Below are 18059 nucleotides of genomic sequence, written 5' to 3'. Positions count from 1 at the left end.
TCAAGCCCAGACCTTTTCGGTCAAAATAATCACCATGTTGACCTAAAAAAACCTAGCTTATTGATTTTTATGCTTATAATTGACCGAAATAAATAGATAACTAACTAAATAAATACATTAAATAATAAAGGAGCTTGGAATATATATCCATATTTAAACCTCACATTTTTCATCACAGCCTCGAGACCAATTTGGAGATCCCACGTCACACCAGTGACTGTCTCTCGGCTCTCCGGCTGAGTTCTCGCGAGAGCGGACGCGGTTTCCCGTCCAGCAGTGTGGCGTGTGCGCGACAGAGAAGAGGAAAGATGGCGACGCAGGAGAGTGAATCAACCAAAGCTACCGTGAGCAACGGCGAGGTAAAATACATCACTTTTTGCGGTGGTTTTTCGCCTGACACATTCAGGGGAGATAGGCCGGTACAATCATTTGAACGACATGCGCGGGCTTGTTTTCATTTCAACGTTTTAGCGACTGTTACACGAGCTTCAGTGCCGGTCGGCTTTAAAACCCTCCGATGTGTGGAGGAGAAACCCCGACCGATACAGGTGGAGCTGCGGAGTGGGGGGGGGGTTGACAGTGACATTTTATCTGAAGACGAACATTACATTTATACTGACAAGGGGGTCAATTGAGGACAAATGTTTCCACCTGGACTGCTGGTTACCGCAGCGGGACAGAGCTATCACGAGGCCCGGAGCTGAAGCATGATTTATGCTTCTGCGTTAAATCGACGCAGAGCCTACGGCGTAGGGTACGCGGAGACGCGCACCGTACGGCGCGCGTCCTCGCGTAACCTACGCCGTGGGCTCTGCGTTAGTGTAACGCGGAACCATAAATCAGCCTTAATTGGGCCAGTTTGTAGCAGCACACGCTTATTTATTTAAAACGTCTTGTCAGATCTGTAAATGTCTAATTGACTTGCAGTTTTGGCTCTGGCTGTATATATTTTTTTATCTTAAAGATAGGGAGAGGAAGAGGAAATGAGTTGACAGGGAGTGTGAGAAACAAATAAGGTGGGGAAAAAATGGTATATTATTCTTGCTTAAGATATGTTTAGATATTTATGTAGTATATATTATCTGTTGAGAGGGATAGTTGAAATTATGTAATGTATGTTATATATTTATTGGTATGTAGCACATATATATTTATAGGGGTATTTATGTAGTTTATATAGTGTATATTTATATAGATGTATATAATAGTTGTATTTTCTAGATATTGATATAACATTTATGTAATATTTATATTGTCTATATACTTATATGGATAATTATGTAATAATAGGCATGTTTACAGAGTATTTATATAGATTATATTTATATGGATATTGTGTAGATATAATACTGTAATAGCAATAATGTAAGTGTTATAGAGGGCTATGAACTAGGGAAAAGTGTACACTTCTTCCTACTCCTTTTTTTCGAACATATGTTTATATAAAGATGTAAATGTTTATCTTTTTTATTATTTTTACTTTCATTTTATATACATGTTCGAAATAAAAATTCATTCATCATCATCATCATCATCATCATCATCATCAAGAAGAAGGTTCATCGTGCCGCAGCGCAGGTTATCTAGGAAGTGTCAAAGACATGAACACAATACACCTGAATTAGACGAATGTATTTATAAACTGGAGAAGCGTGAAATCCACCAAAACCGAGAAATTAAATGACCACAACCCGACTCAAAATGGAAGAAATTAATGTTTTAATTTTTACCTTTTTATTTTTATTTTTTTTTTGCATTACAGGGCCCATGGTCTCATAATCTGTGACTTTAGGATGTATAGAAAGAAGTTTATTGCCAAGTAGTCTAACACACACAAGGAATTTGTTGTGGTGATTGGTGCAATACAAAAGAACAAATAATATTAAAAGAGAAAATGTACAACACGTTGGTTTTAAAGTGCCGGAGTAATGAGTCCGTAGCTCTAACCAGGAATTATTTCTTGAATTGATAAACACTCATCACAAGTAACAAGAAGTCACTGATCACTTTCTGAAACCAACCGCTAGTTGTCCTTGTGTTTAATCAAACCCACAAAACTCCCAATTAAGCAACAAGTGGTTATCTTTGCAGACCAGCACAGTGGATTATCTTTTGTTGAGTAGCTTTTAAGATGGTATATTTTTAGGTTTTATTTATTTATTTAAATTTTTTTTATGGATTCAGATGTGAAGTGTTATTTGTATTGAATCTTATTAATATCGTTATTATAGTGATTAACATTGTGAATATGTCTAAGAATTGTCATTACACAACATTAACCACGATTTATCAGACATTTCTAAATGTATGAGTTTTTGTCATCTAATCAGATGTAGCTTCATCTTCAGAATTGTGTGTTTAATGTTCAATGAATTCTCAGATGATCTGATCTCTTGTCTGAATGTGGCAATTGATGTTTTGCAGAAACCTGACCAAGAGTACATTATGAACTAAATGTCTCTTTCACAATAAAACTGGTTGGTTAGGATAACCCATTGTCAGATTTAGTAGCACCATATGTGTAACAATTGAGATGCACTGTTTTTGAATCTTTGAAGAAACATTTCGGATTGGTGTTTTAAGTAGCTTTAAATAACACTGGTGTCTGGTCTGGTTTAAAATGTAATTGCTGTGAATAACTTACCACAACGTTTCCCTCTTAAGGCTACACACATTTACAATCTTACTTTTGGACCCTAAGAATGTGGTTAATTATTAATACTTGTTCAGGGTGTGCAAATTGTAAGGATTATCTTAACTGGAAGACATAACTTGATCCTATTATTAAGTGTGTTTGGGATCTGTCTGGATAATTATTACTGTGATCCCTTCAGGAGACAGAGGGTCATGTTTCTCATAATAGATTTGTTTCTATTTTAATGCAGCAGGACATAGCCGTGAGGATGAAAAGCCCTATTATGAGCCACTCGATGGCCTTGAACTGTTTTGTTTATGTTGCCAGGCCAGTATCATACTACAAAGCTTCACATTTTCTGTGTTTGGAACATTTGAGGTTTCTTTTAGCACATATATAAATGATAACCTGTTTTTTTTTTTTTAAAGAAAAGTAATCATTTCTAGCCTCAGCTGCTGTTTGTTTCAAGGGGCCAACCACTATAGTCTCCCTTGTTTAGATGACAACAGGGGAGATTAGATGTTTAGATAGTGAATGGGTCTCATGACTTGGCATGTGCTTGTCTATTGTGTCATTTCAATAGAATGTGGCCTTGCCAGAGAGGGGGTTTACATGGACACACTGAAGACTGAAACTGCTAAAATGCCTTGAAGGAGGAACTGACTGATTTTAGTGAGCGCAAGGGTTTTTGTATGCATGGTTATCAAATTTAAGATAGAGATGCACCGATCAGGATTTTGAGGGCCAATCACCGATAACTGTTCTCCAAAAGCAGTATCTGCCGATCCTGATATTGCTGATCACGATCACAGCGTGAAATTCATACATTCGTCAATACTGTTGTCTCATGTACAAAACACTGACATTGTATTATTGTATAAAAATTAGGAGATGAGAAAGTATCATGAATTGACTGTTATATTTCAGGCTGAGGCAATATGCAATATTTCACCCTCTAGAGACTCGTAGAGACGACTTGGACTCGGCTTACAAAGAGTAAGTGTAGCTTACTAGCTTAAGCTTTCCTGTGGCAATAATTATGTACAAAATGTGCACCAACACAGACAACAGCAGACATGTCACTCTCTAAAAGTTGATACAAGTTGTAAACTATAAACCTTAGTTTTCCTGTGGAAAGAGGAATTGAAATAAAATGAATTATGAATTATTAAGCCTAGTGAAAGCTTTAGCATTTGCCGCGTGTGAGGAAACTCTTGTGAGTGAAACTCTTCACACTAGAGCTCCAATGTCACTGTCGTCCTGCATGAGGCTTTGGACTGTATATAGTTTGGTATAACTCCGGCGGTCATTCATCAGTGAAATATTTACGACGCGGCAGCGCGTACCGTGGATCCAAGCAATTAACGACGCGTTTAAACCCGGTGTCTTCTAGAACAGAAAGCGGCTGAGCAAAGCATATGAATTCATTACCTTACGATGTAGTTCTTTATTTTTCTTGCTGTTGTTTGTAGGTCTCTGTTACGTTCAGCGGAGTTAGCAGCGTTGCTCTTTTTCTGTGTCTGTCTTAGCGGCAGCCAACTCAATATACTCCTTTGTGTGAAAAACTTTCAAATGTCCTATAAGCTTCGTTGTGTTACAATTCTTTTGTAACATTCCTCCCCAGGGTATCTCCTTTGGACCTTGCAAACTGCAAATTTGTTGTCCTTTTCGGACATTGTAAAACTCCCATACCGGCAACGCCATTTTTAGTGTTGATGTTTTGTAGAGACGGCCACGCCCCCGCAGGACACCTGGGTCTGAGATGTGGGAACGCACGCGTGGGGGGCGGTTTGTTGTTGTAAACGTCATCTGATCGGCCCACTTTGAACTATTATTATTATTATTTTCCGATCAAAACTGATAGGGCCATTATCGGACCGATACCGATCGGGTGCCGATCCATCGGTGCATCTCTAATTTAAAAAGTCAAATTTCAAAAGTATAATTTAAACTAATCTATAATTACAACTCTATCAGGACAGTGGATTATGATAAGACATATTTAGAATGCAGAAAACCTTTCCAGATGCTGTGGTCTTTTGAGGGTCTTAATCTTTCTTGACCTTTCCCATTTCAGCATCAGGAGCCATGCACTACCATAGACTGTACAATAAACGAAGCATCAGTCCCGTTACCCATTGGTTTCTGAAGAGCTGTTTTGAAGCCTTTTTCCTCGTACTGCCATGTTGCCCAGGAAGTTGACAGGAACACACCCACCACATGTCAATCAAAGTTAGTTGTGTTTACCAGCTCCTTCTGATGCCCACCTAAATAGCTGCAGAGCTGCTGCCAAATTTTCACTGCTGAATATCTAATTTCTAAAGCTGCAACGATGCGCAGACGTAATCAATTATTCTGATTATTTAAATACGTTGATTTGCATAGAATGCGTTGCATGCCGCATGTACACAACACCCTGACAATGGCGAGTACAAGTAGCATACACTCATCGAATTAAACTTCTACCTCCCAAAACATAAATTCTAGCATCTAAGGTTTGGACCTTTTCATGGAGAAACCCAACAAAGCGCTATGTAACATCAAAATAGCGTATAGTAGCACAACCGCATATGTGAGCATCTTAAAAGAAAACATCCTGTGGCTCTCCAACATCAAAGTGACGACACTAGAACAATATAATTATTTACCTAATTGACTGCTCTTAAGATGGACATTTTAACATAGGAGTTCATGGAGATTGATTAGCTTTTGGAGCCAGCCTCTATCAGTCAGTCAAGGAACTGCAATGAAACTTGGTTACTCATGACCATTAATGGTTGGATGGTTGGCGCTTGGCTCCAACTTGCACAAGGTCTGCTCTCCTGTCGCCATTTTTGATAAATGAGGAAAGAAATATAGATGAAAAGGACTAAAGGATTAAATAATCTGCACACACAGCCACAGCCAACAATGTAGAAATATTATCGCCAGTGACAGCCGTGCATAAGCATAAATGAGGCTTTAACGTCCAACCTATATGGTGGACCCTTAGAGCTAAAGATTGACAAACTCCTATCTGCTTCTTTAATCTCTGCCACTTTTTAAACCTGTTAACTTCGACAGATTTAGCTTTTTTTTTTTATTTGTAAAGACAACATTCAAACGCAGTCATTTATGTCCACTTCAAACGGCTGAGAAGACACGGCACACTCCAGGCTGAGCAAGCTTAAGGATGAATGAAGAGTTAGAGCTCAGATACAGATGAGGAAAAGCAGTGAATCAAAGCAAAACATATTTAAAATGGGTTTAATTTTATGGCAAAAATAAAAATACTCAGCTAATGTAGCTAAAGCTCATTTCATGGTTGGGCTGTTTTGTAGGTTTATGTGCAACCAGTCCTACAGAGCCGAAACTCAGTATAATGATTCTTTCACATATTATGTAATAAAAAAAAAACCAACATTTTATAATGGTGGAATGATTTTATTCTTTAACAAATCACCTCTTCGCATTTATATGTATACACTGTCCTCATTGCACCTGGAATAAATCATTGGATTCCTTTTGTTGGAGATTAGCTGATGCTCCTGACTTGGAACTTCTGCTGGATTGTCATCGAGGATTTTTTTCCCTCCCCTTTTTTTTGGCTCTCAACATTGACAATGTTTTTTTGTTTTTGTTTGCTTGGTTGTAGGTTAGCAGCAATGGGACTCCTGCAACAACAGATGGCCAGACTGTGCAGACAGCTGAAAATGCGCAGGAGCAACAGCAGCAGCAGCCACCTAATGCATGGCAGGTCATTAAAGGAGTCCTCTTTAGGTGAGTTGGTTCATTTAAATGTTTTAATTTTTGTTATTTTAAATTCTGATATGCTCTCTGACTCTTCGTAAACACATAGTCAGCCCACAGATAAGTGAACTCGGATGCCATTAATGTAATGCTACATTATATATCATAGTGGTCTCACAGCCTAGGGCTGGGGGATATGGCAAAAAAAGTGATCACGATTTTTTTTCCCCATATTGAATGATCTCGATTTTTAAACACGATTTTTTTAAATCAGAAGATCCCCCCTCCCTTCTGGAATAAAATAGAAAGAAACCAGAGATTAGTTTTTTTTTTTATTAACAAATAAAGCAAATAGCATGTTTTAACAAGAGCCATATAGAAAATGGCTCAACAAACAGGTAGTTTTAAGCAGTTTAAAAAAGTTTCAAGTAGTTTTAGCAGACAAAAAAAATTTTCATGATCATTTAAAATGTAAACCAACCAAAAAAGTGCAAGTGAGTGAACTGTAAAACCTGCAGAACTGTGAACAAAAACAGTGCACAGAATATCAAGCCACTAATATTGTTCACTCAAAATTTTAACAAGAATATTTGTCTTATTTCTAGTTAAAATGTCTTATTTTAGTAAAAAAAAATCTCATTAGACTTAAAACAAGACTCATCACTGGAAAAAAACATCGATTTTCACTTAAAATAAGTAGAAAAATCTGCCAGGAACAAGATTTTTTTGCTTGTAATGAGAAGATAAATCTTGTCCCACTGGCGGATTTTCCTACTTATTTCAAGTGAAAATTTACTTGAAACAGATGAAAATTGTCAAATAAGTTATTTTTCTGGTGATGACTCTAAATGTTGAAATAGCAGTAAAACCACATTCATTTTTATTTCAGGGGGGATGATTTTGACTGTTTTTATTTCAGGAGGGGGGGGGGGGGGGGGGTTTTTGATTTTGATGGACAGCTTTCAGCAGAGGCTTCAGAGCTTCTGGTGTCCGGGATCCCTTCAGCTCCTTGTATTCCCCAAATCCTTGAATACTTCTCCTCCTCTCCACTTTTAAAGAAAGATTAAAATATCTTCTTTGCATTCTTTCTATTGCTTTCTCACACTCTCGACTCCCGGGACCTCCGTAAACTGATTTATGGTTCCGCGGTACACCAACGCAGACCCTACGCCGTATGCTACGCGGTGACGCGCACGTACGTTGCGCGTCACCGCGTACCATACGGCGTAGGCTCTGCGTCGATTTAGCGCGGAACCATAAATCAGGCTTTATGAGTGAACGTCTCACGAGGGGCAGTCGCGTTGCGACGCCACTGTAGCCAAATCGCAAGGAGAAAACAGAGTACTGTGAGCTCATGAGAAGTCCCGGTACGCCGTAAAAAGTCCCGGTACGCCAGAGGCTAACATTGAGAAGTGGGGGTACTCCGTACCGTTGCGTGCCGGCCCACTTAAAGCACTGCCTAAAGCCTGAATTATGGTTCCGCCTTAAATCGACGCAGAGTTCTGCGTTGTTGTAACGCGGAGCAATAAATCAGCCTTCACCCGGTACATACATAGGTTCCTCTAAACATCTGTCCCCACTACAGTTTTAACTAAAAGAAAATGTGCTCCTATGGTCATGCAACTTGCAGCGGCATGTCATGCGCATCATCAATTAATGCAGACAGCGCGTTGCCAGGAAAGCGGGTTGTGATTGGTTGTCGTGCACTTTGCTGCAGCATGTTTTGCACGTGATCGAGAAAGTAGACCCACAGCTGATCACCGTGATCGAACTTAATTTGATCGCGATCACAAATCGAGATCGTATAATCGCCCAGCCCTATCACAGCCCTAATGAAAGAGCCAAGGAGATGGGTAAAAGTGAGTTGAGCCGGTACCTGTGACCCCAGCTGACCCTGTTTCAGGTCTTTGTAAGGAATTTTCACCCCATGTTGCTACTTCTGTCTTTATGACCATTCAAGCTTTTATGTGCAGATTGGAGCATAAGTGATATAGGCAAAAAGCAAACAGACATTTTGTTGTTGGACTTGAAGAGTTGACAAAATACAACACTCTTAAAATTCCCCATCCATAGAAAACACATTTTTCATCTTGTCAGCATCTCCATTTAATATTTGTTACATGTGACAATGCATATCATTGGCGCAAATGTCCATTAACTCCATGGCAGTGGATGTCAGACCTGGAGTGTGCAGCAAATGACTTGCAGCCTCATTGTCAAACAAGGTCAAACAACCCACATGTTTTGTGTAGAATATTGAAGGAACAACCCCTGACTACATGTGGGATGGGGCTTTATGGCTAATTTACATGCTATACGAGGAGTGGACACAATGAGAGGCCAACTCAGGTTGTGAGAAGTTGATCACTGTACAGTGCTGGCTGCATAGCAACTTCCACTTGGATGTGATCTTGTATAATTTGACTTTTTCTTCTTCTTTAGAAGAACATATACAACTGAATTACCCCAACATTAGAATTTGTCATTTCTAAGCACGGCAGAGACTATGAAAAACAGTATCATCTGCTGTTTGGTGGACATATTGATCGTGCCAGATTGTCATATTCATAATGCTCCATTCACTAAATATGGAAAAGGGTGTCGAGTCATAGCCAAGTGACTCAAATAGTATGAAAATTTATACCAGTAGGGGATTTTTATTTATTTATTTTTTTCATTGTATTTTATTGTCATACATCAAAAAATGGAGGACATTTAATGAACACAGTGCAGTATTTATTTCAGTTAAAAAAGTGTGACAACTGAAAGGCAATCAAGAGTTGTTTACCCAAGGTATTGCAAATGTTGTGAGATGTTTTATGTTATTACCCAGTTCCTCTGAGGCAATGGTCATTCCTACGTATCATGCTCATAAGCATGTAGAAATAGAAATAGAAAGCCTTTATTATCATTATACTTCTACAATGAAATTAGGCAGCAGCTCTGTCAAAGTGCAAAACAAATTCAAGACTATATAAGCAATTAAACTGTACACAACAAAAATGAACAAAGAAAGTAAACATAAATATATATATATATATACACTATAAGAAAAGAGTGAATGGGAGAATAAAATAAAAATGTACATGAATGGGTGGAGGAATATTGCACTTGGATGGGTGGAAGAATATTGCACTGAAAGGATGGAAGAGTATTGCACATAGATAGGATAGATAGATGTGTGTTTGAAGATGGGACAATTGTAGTGTTTCTGTGGCACCTACTTTAAAAACACCATCTTTAGGCATTCAGTCAAATATTCTTACCAATCAGCAACCCAACTGTAGAAGAGCAGTCTTTTATTGGACCAACTATATAATTTCAAATGTCATTCTTTGGCACTAGACATTTGATTTCTCATCAGGATCAGGATTTAGAGTGTACATGTGCTAAACAATTGTATGATATTCTATTAGCACAGATTCTGCTATTATATAAATGTCCTATGATTAAGAAAAATGAATTGAAAGAATCACCCCCCATCCAGTTCATTCAAACAATCCCTGTACGTTACATATGTCTGAGGCGCAGTTCCAAATGTTATTTGGGTCAGATATGTACTGCAATAAAATAAAAAGGGAAATGGGCACACAATTTTCAACAAACACTGATACTCAAACACTTAAATTCAAAAATAGGATCTTGATTGATGCAGTACAAACATGAATTAATGAGTGATAGCCACTTTTTTTTTTGGTCAAACGTCTATGGTTGTGATTAAAATTGTCCATAAACCTGCATACAGCAGATGGTAGCATTTGCAAAGAGAGTAATTCATGGGATTCCAGATAATTTTGAAGTCCCGAGTCCAAGGTGTGTGAAACTGAGATCTTATCTAAAGTGAATGTCATTTTTTGTGAACATGATGCCTGTTCTTCACTTAAGTCACTGATCTATAAGTCAATAAAAGTCTATAACACAAGATTTAGAAAAACAAATCTGTGCCAAAGGGGTAGGTATACAATGAAGATAATCATAAGTCCTAAAGTGGACTTCAGAAGTAACATTGAGAAGCTTTTACTGTTTTTTTTTTATTTCTCTTTTTTTGTTATTACAACAAATGATGGCTTCTCTTTGCTACAGACTGTTTTTCTCATTTGACCCCTCACCTGTTTATCATCCATGAAAGGCATGTCTTTTTAAGTCTGCGTGTATTGTAGTTTGACTGGATACAGACAAATCTCACTAGCCTAAAACAGGTTTCATTCACCTGTAGCAGGTATTTATCAGATAATGGCATCGAAACCTTGTCTGAGAATTTTTGTTTGCTATTGTAACCTTGCTCAACTCCCCTTCTGCTTGCTTTTTTAATACTTGTTATTCTTTAATTCCATTTCTCCCTCTTAAACTTTATATTGACCCAATCTCCCCATGCCTCTCTCTTAATCTGAACGTGTTCCATCAGAATCTTCATAATCTGGGCGATCAGTAGCTGGTTCCGCCGAGGGCCGTCCACTCCTGACCCCAACACACCTGCAGGTGCACCCAGAGTTCCCAGCAGGAACCTGTTCTCCAAAGACACCCTCATGGTATTGCTCATATCTTTTCCATAGATTTCCATTATGAGGTATTCAACCTTAGCAGTTCAATTCAAGGTCATAATTCCTAAACAATTGCCAAACTCTTATCCCCTTAAGTAATTAAAATGTAAGCCAGTGTTCTCTCTCTTCCCCTGACTAACTGGCTGTATCTGTTCTAATGCTCTAATATGATAAACACCTTTTATTTTCTCACCGTGCCTGCAGGACCTGTATGTGTACGTGTCGCAGGAGGAAGTGTTCTCTGACTTCAACAATACAGACGACCTGTTCTGGTTCCACAGAGACCTGGTCTATGGAGACTGGACCACGGGGGAGGAGGGCGATGGCTGCTATGAGTTCAATAAGGAGTTGGACATCCCAGAGGTACGGTTGACTGAGGATGGTGGGGACGTACAATGTTAGGGCAAAGCATGCCAGAAAGTAGTGGGTTGATGATAAAGAAACTGGTTTGATCTTAGGAAACAAGAGCTTTATGTTGATGGACAGGAACAACCAGTTAATAGTGAAGTCGATGTTTAGTGTTTTCATGTGGCTGAAACATTAATACAGCCTTCTGTTTGATGTGTGATTGCAGAAAGTACTGCAGAACGGCTCTCTGTACATGCACGTGTACTTCACCAAAAGTGGATTCCATCCAGACCCCAAACGTAAGGGGCAGTATCGCAGATTGGCAACAGTTCATTCAACGCGAAGTAAGAACCTGGATATAAGTTATAACGATAAAATGCCTGAGTGTTTCAAGCGCTAATCCCCCCCCCCTTTTTTTTTAAATTTTTTTTATTTAAACTCTTTCAGGGCTGAATAAATTCAAACGGAGAAAGTTCATGAAAACCAAGAATCTGCTCACAGGGGAGACGGAAGCAGATCCCGAGATGATTAAGGTTAATATCTTATTTTGTTCTACATGCATCACCCAAAGAGAATTTGGCGACTTTGTATTGCTCCAATCTATTGCAGCAGTTTAAAATAATTGTATTTGTATTTTCGTTTGCTTGAAAAGGAAAGTCTTTGTCCCATTTTTCAGCAGGAGAACCAAAAAAGAAAAAAAAGCTTTCCATTTGTTGTTGATTACCGGGAGTGTCTGTTTGCACTGACATGTCTGACATATATTTGTTCTTCCTCACAGCGGGCTGAAAGCCATGGTCCAGTGGAAATAATCTCACACTGGCACCCCAACCTCACCATCAACATGGTAGATGATCACACAGCCTGGGTGAAAGGTTCTGTTCCACCCCCTCTAGACCAGTGTAAGTTTCTGTAAATATTTTTCTAAATATCTTAAGTGTTTCAGAATGTAAATTTCTCACTTAATTAACATGCTTTTCTTATCTATGTTTTGTTTTTCGGTCTATGTTAAAAGTTTGTCTAATAATTCTGTTTTTCTTAAAAAAGATGTTAAGTTTGATGCAGTCAGCGGGGACTACTATCCCATTGTGTACTTCAACGACTACTGGAACCTTCAGAAGGACTACTACCCGATCAATGACACCCTGACAAAACTCCCTCTACGTCTCATTTACTGCCCGCTATCTTTGTGGCGCTGGCAGCTGTATGCTGCGCAGAATGCTCGCTCACCCTGGAATTTCCTCCCTGAGGACACCTATGAGCAGTCGGATGAAGACCAAGACTCTGTTAAGGTAAGTACTCATGGGTCAGAAGGCTCAAAGGAAAATATTTGCTGCAAAGATGAGTTCTTCCCTGCCAGCCTGTCCTTAACATACATGTGCCACTTTGGCTATTGGTAGTTCTGTGAGTATCATCATCACTGGTGCAGAGGCATGTCAGCAGTGCAGCACAAAAGTGACAATTATTGTTTTGCCTTCCCAAGTTGAAGTTGTTCTTATTGTTATTTAAAAACAGGTTGCTCTTTTGGAAACCAACCCATACCTGCTGGGGCTCACCATTGTTGTCTCCATTGTGCACAGCATCTTTGAGTTTCTCGCCTTCAAAAATGGTAAGATCACAACAATCCTTAAGCAAGTATTTTACTTTAAAACATTAATCAGATTTTGCACAGTGCTTCAGCTCCCAACCTTACCTTACCACCATTTTCTTGTCAGATATCCAGTTTTGGAACAGCAGACAGTCCCTAGAAGGTTTGTCTGTGCGCTCCATCATATTTGGAGTGTTTCAGTCTGGAGTGGTGCTGCTGTACATTCTGGACAATGAAACCAACTTTGTGGTCCAGGTCAGCGTCTTCATTGGTCTTCTTATTGACCTGTGGAAAATCACCAAGGTCATGGATGTCAAAGTAAGTGGAAAAAAAATCCCAACTTGTTTTGGATATATGGACATGCACTATCTAGATTAATGTTGATGTTTTAAGATTACCTGCTTAAAGTAAAGAAAAATAACCCAATTTTAAAAAAATTATTAAGAAATGCCTGGTCAATTATTCCAAGAAAATTATTTCGTATTACATCTCTGACGCGTTAGTTGTTTTCAGTTAATGGGATGGAAACCCTGTTTTTAATTAACAAATAAAAGGACCTGTCAAACTCTGATATTTTGAAGCACTTTTAGGAAATGTGTCATGGTCCAAACAAGGGAGTTTTTTGAGTTATTAAGAAAAACCGTAATTGATGTTGATCAGGCTGGATACTTTAAGAAGTCATCTCTGAACCGATTGAACGTCAGATCTGTTGTCAATCAGAAGTAACCTGGGTCTTTGTATAGTGTATTTTTACATACTGTTGTCATAGTAATGTCAAACTGGCTATTCGTTACTGAATAAATAATTGAGAATAATAATAATTTTGTCATAAGTTTAGCTTTGTTTAATTGGATGAATTATTATTTATGTAGAACTTGCACTGTACTTTTTTGTTTTGGCTTCTGTTATACTCGCCATATTCCCATAATCATGTATTGTTGTCTTCCCTCTAGTTGGACAGAGAGAACAAAATTGCAGGGATTATTCCAAGATTGGTATTCACAGACAAGTCAACATATGTGCAGTCTTCAACCAAAATTTATGATGATGTGAGTATATTCAGTACTGAAATGTAACTATCCAAACACTAGCCACACTGTCATTTTCTAATGTACGTTTAGAGCACATTATGTTATGTAAAACATGAAATGATAAACTCTTATCAAGTAACGCAAGCAAATCAATAAGAATGTCTGTCCTTCATTCTCAATTTTTTTAACCGTTTCCTCTTTTCCTATTTACAGATGGCCTTCAAGTACTTATCGTGGCTGCTCTACCCTCTGTTTGGCTGCTATGCTGTCTACAGTTTATTGTATGTAGAGCACAAAGGCTGGTACTCATGGGTACTCAGCATGCTTTATGGCTTCTTGTTAACTTTTGGTAAGTTTGAAGCATTTAAAGGCTACATTAAAAATTATTTATATATATATATATATATATATAATGACAGAAATACGCTTAATGCATTAACTTTAAATCGAAAGTCATTAAAATCTGTAACATGTAGAAAACAAAAACTTTCTAAACAAAACGTGTTGAATATAGACAACTTGTATCCTGACAGATTTGGACATCATTTATTTGTGAAAACACTCACCTGCTGTACTTTATCCCAAATAGACAAATGAAATGTATTATCTTTACGCTTTTTATATTCACACTTTTCCAAGTCACAACCTCCAGTTAAACAAAAAACAAACTTGAGTCATTCACCTCAGTGGAATCTGTATTTAATTTTTCTTTACTAACCAAACTCTATTCTGTTAAGAAAATCTTGAATTTGATGCAGCACCACACACTGGAAGAGAAAAATGATTACAATAGGGCTACATCCCCTTTCGGTTATTTCAGTTTCAAATTGTTTCAACAGAAGATGTTAATTGTTACTGTTGTCATTTCTTAGCAGATTCAAAATGTCAGGTACTGAACGGTTTGTGGTCGTCTGACTTGTTCATGGTGTCCCATGTATTTTCAGTAGGTCACAGATCTGTACTGCTAGCCTTCCAGTCATTGTCTTTTTGAAATGATCACGTGGGAAAAGAGATCCAGTTTACACATCCTGGCGATAATACCTTTGCATACATCTAAGTCATCATGACATACTGAAAATCAATAACTTCCTGTAATTTTCTGTTGCATAAAGGTTTTAATTAACAATTAGACTGAGATTTCTGTTGAATTTTAGAAAACAAAACAGGGACACATGTCCAACAGATTCTGTCCCTCTTCTGTCAAACCTTTGGGCTTCAAAATGTTTTATTATTTGTATCTGTCTTATTTGCCTCAGATGAGTGTTTACACATACAGCTAATGTGTTTATCCTTGCATCATAATTTCATACCCAACTCCCAAAAGCCTCCACTAATGTGCTAGATATTATTAGCCATGCAGGCAGACAGTCATGTTGCCTGTTGATTATTTTACTTGTCAATGAAAATGTTTATATAACCAGATGCTTTCTTTGTCTGTTTTGGCTTTAAGGTTTCATTACAATGACGCCACAGCTATTCATCAACTACAAAATGAAATCTGTGGCCCACCTCCCATGGAGGATGCTCACCTACAAGGCTCTTAATACTTTTATTGATGACCTGTTTGCCTTTGTCATCAAGATGCCCATGATGTACAGGATAGGATGCCTCAGAGATGGTGAGTCTGTCCTGATCCAGAATCTTTTTCAGAGGAAGTGAAATAATCGTCTAAAACAACTCCATTCACTGCTCTCTACAGTCATTTAAAAGACAATTTTGAGTGTGTCAGACGAGTGCAGTGTTTTGCTGCAGGTATGACCTGGGCAGCTATGAATGTTTCCAACTCCTGCGGGTCAAACCCACTCTTTCAATGGCTTTTGTAACTGCAGAGAGAATAAAAATGTTAAAATCATGAGGCTGGAGAGAGAGAGAGAGAGAAGGGTGAGGAGGACGATTAGGCTTTAGAGAAAGAGAGAAAATTGTCTCAAACATTTCTCTGTGAGTGAGCAAGAAACTGCAGAGGATAATAGTATTCCCATCCACATAAGTGTTTTGAAGTTGTGCATTGCCAAAGGTTGATGGAAACAGCGAAAGTGTCAGCCAATAATTCTAATGAACATTCATGGTTAATTCTCATTGACTTTAAAGAAATATCCCAACATGACCAATTGGAAAAAAACCTTTTATTTTGCGTTCTCTCATGTACGGCCATGGTGAGAGTTCTTTGTCATCTCTGTAGGTTTTGGTTTTGTCTAGCACCCACTACTGTGTATTACAGCCATGCATATGTAGCCTATAGCGCCACCTTCTGTTGATGCAGCCTAGTTTACGCGTTCCAAGCTGGTTAGTGGATACGGGCCTTATGTGTGTTTTGCATCCAGCAGTATTTTAGAACTTCAGATTTGCTTGGCGTTTTATCATTCAGTGAGAGTGGTTTGGTGAAACCACAACTTATATCTGGAAAAAACAAAATTGTATCCACTTTATAAAATCTACTGCAAGGGCTTGGTTTCACGCATGCTTTACTGTGGTTTGCCTTTATGAACTTTGTTTTGGTGCACAGTTTAGAATAATTTGAGTAACTGCAGCAGGTGGGCGTTACTGTCTTGATGTTTCATATGTGTCTTACCAGAGTTACTACTGCTTGCAGTTTTGGCAGCTTAACAAACTTTCTGAGAGCTGTGTATTTAAGTTTAGATAATACAAAAGATAGGTTGGATTTTAAAACAGCTTCTTGAAACAGGATTGGAACTGAAAGGAGACACACATGAGGAAAAAGGATCTGAACTGTATTAATTTCTCTCTGGACTAACCTCAGTTTATCTCCCTGCAGATGTGGTTTTCTTCATCTATCTTTACCAGCGCTGGATCTATCGGGTCGATCCCAACAGGGTCAATGAGTTTGGCACCAGCGGAGCTGACCAGACTCAGAACGGCACAGCAGAAGTGGCCGCCATCACAAATAAGCCAGAGGAGGAGAAGAAGAACGACTAAGCCAGACCTCGCACTTATCTTCCCTCGTACCCCTGACTGCTGGGGTGAAGAGGACTTGTAGAAATTGGGCAGGGAGGGGCATGAGCGTTTAGCTGTCATGGACGCCGCTTCAAAAAGGAAAAAAAAAAAGAAGAAAAAATACAGTTTAAATCTTCCCTCTGATTTCTGTGTAGATCCACAGAGAATCATCTTCAGTGTAGACTTGGTAAATTTTTTCATTTTTGTTCCCCACCCAATCCAATCCTCTCATTTTGCAGTTCAAGTGAAGTAAAACAAAATGTGATGTACTGTATTCTGTATTTTTTTTTTTTTCTTTTCTGAGGGTAAAAGTGTCCTGGAGTAGATGTTTGGGAGGGGAACAGGTTGCAGTAATATTTTTTTTTTATACAGGGAAGAAAGAGGCCAAGTGCAACTTGTGTTCTTTGTGTAGGTTTCTTGTGAATTTTTCTTTTCATTCCATGTGAGCACCATGTTCTGGTTGCCTGGAAACTGGTGTGTAGTGCTGGAGGGAACTGGAAAGATCCTGAGCCAAACTGAAGGCTGAGGAAGAGACGTGACATGATGGACAACACTGCGGGGCACTACCCACAAAACAATGACTACTACCCTCAATTTTAAACAAATGCTTAATGTTCTAAACTTGAACAAAAAAAAGAATAACAGCCTTGTTGGTATTAATATAAATATATTAATATTGTCAATGATATACTTTTGTTTCCAGTCACTGAAACATTCTTTTGTATGTCCTCAAACTGTACAGACTCCTGTTAATAATACTGATGTCAAAACTGTCTAGCAATGAATAATTGATTATTATCCCCCCCCATTTCACCGTGGCTCTTTGATTTTCAAAATCATCTCACCGTCATGATCCAGATTGGGTCACCTGACAGACAGGAGGCTCTCAGGTGTGTGATGGAAGAATTAGTCTTTCTTTCTCTTTTTAATGAGTGCTGAAAGTCCTGAAAGGAATTGGGTTCTGTGTTGGTACATATTAGATTTTTGGACATTCATGTTTATAGTAAAACTGAGTGTGATTTAAAATGTCTATGCAAAGCTTTTTTTCCCCGTCAAGTTTAATCATAATTTTTCTTAGTGTTCGAAAATGATATTTTTGCATGAAACTCACTTTTTCACACTAGTTTTCATTGACAGAATGCTGGAAATGCAATTGTTGTGCTTTTACAGGATTTACATTACTGGACTATGATCCCATCTGAATTATTCATTATTACACCAGTTTTGTTTTTTTTCCT

General features: G+C 38.3%; 1 protein-coding gene across 1 annotated transcript; it reads left to right on the top strand.

The window, feature by feature from the left end:
- The first annotated feature begins 262 nt into the window (after positions 1-262).
- On the top strand, positions 263-17847 carry clptm1 (CLPTM1 regulator of GABA type A receptor forward trafficking). The gene is made up of 14 exons (XM_061719402.1): positions 263-359; positions 6270-6394; positions 10770-10893; positions 11110-11268; positions 11480-11597; positions 11701-11786; positions 12032-12152; positions 12298-12542; positions 12766-12859; positions 12966-13156; positions 13792-13887; positions 14083-14218; positions 15320-15487; positions 16643-17847. The coding sequence occupies exons 1-14, from the start codon at positions 309-311 to the stop codon at positions 16801-16803; spliced, it is 1875 nt and encodes a 624-aa protein (XP_061575386.1). The 5' UTR covers positions 263-308; the 3' UTR covers positions 16804-17847.
- Positions 17848-18059: the final 212 nt, after the last annotated feature.

Source organism: Cololabis saira, chromosome 4 (genome assembly GCF_033807715.1).
Source record: "Cololabis saira isolate AMF1-May2022 chromosome 4, fColSai1.1, whole genome shotgun sequence".
NCBI lineage: Eukaryota > Metazoa > Chordata > Actinopteri > Beloniformes > Belonidae > Cololabis > Cololabis saira.
The sequence above is the reverse complement of the archived record's forward strand: the minus strand, read 5'-3'. Positions and strand labels throughout refer to the sequence as shown.

Coding starts and splice junctions, on each gene's coding strand:
- clptm1 (XM_061719402.1), top strand. CDS start 309: ATGGCGACGCAGGAGAGTGAATCAACCAAAGCTACCGTGAGCAACGGC. Junction 11,269..11,479: donor AGGAGTTGGACATCCCAGAG/GTACGGTTGACT, acceptor GTGTGATTGCAG/AAAGTACTGCAGAACGGCTC. Junction 13,157..13,791: donor CCAAGGTCATGGATGTCAAA/GTAAGTGGAAAA, acceptor TCTTCCCTCTAG/TTGGACAGAGAGAACAAAAT.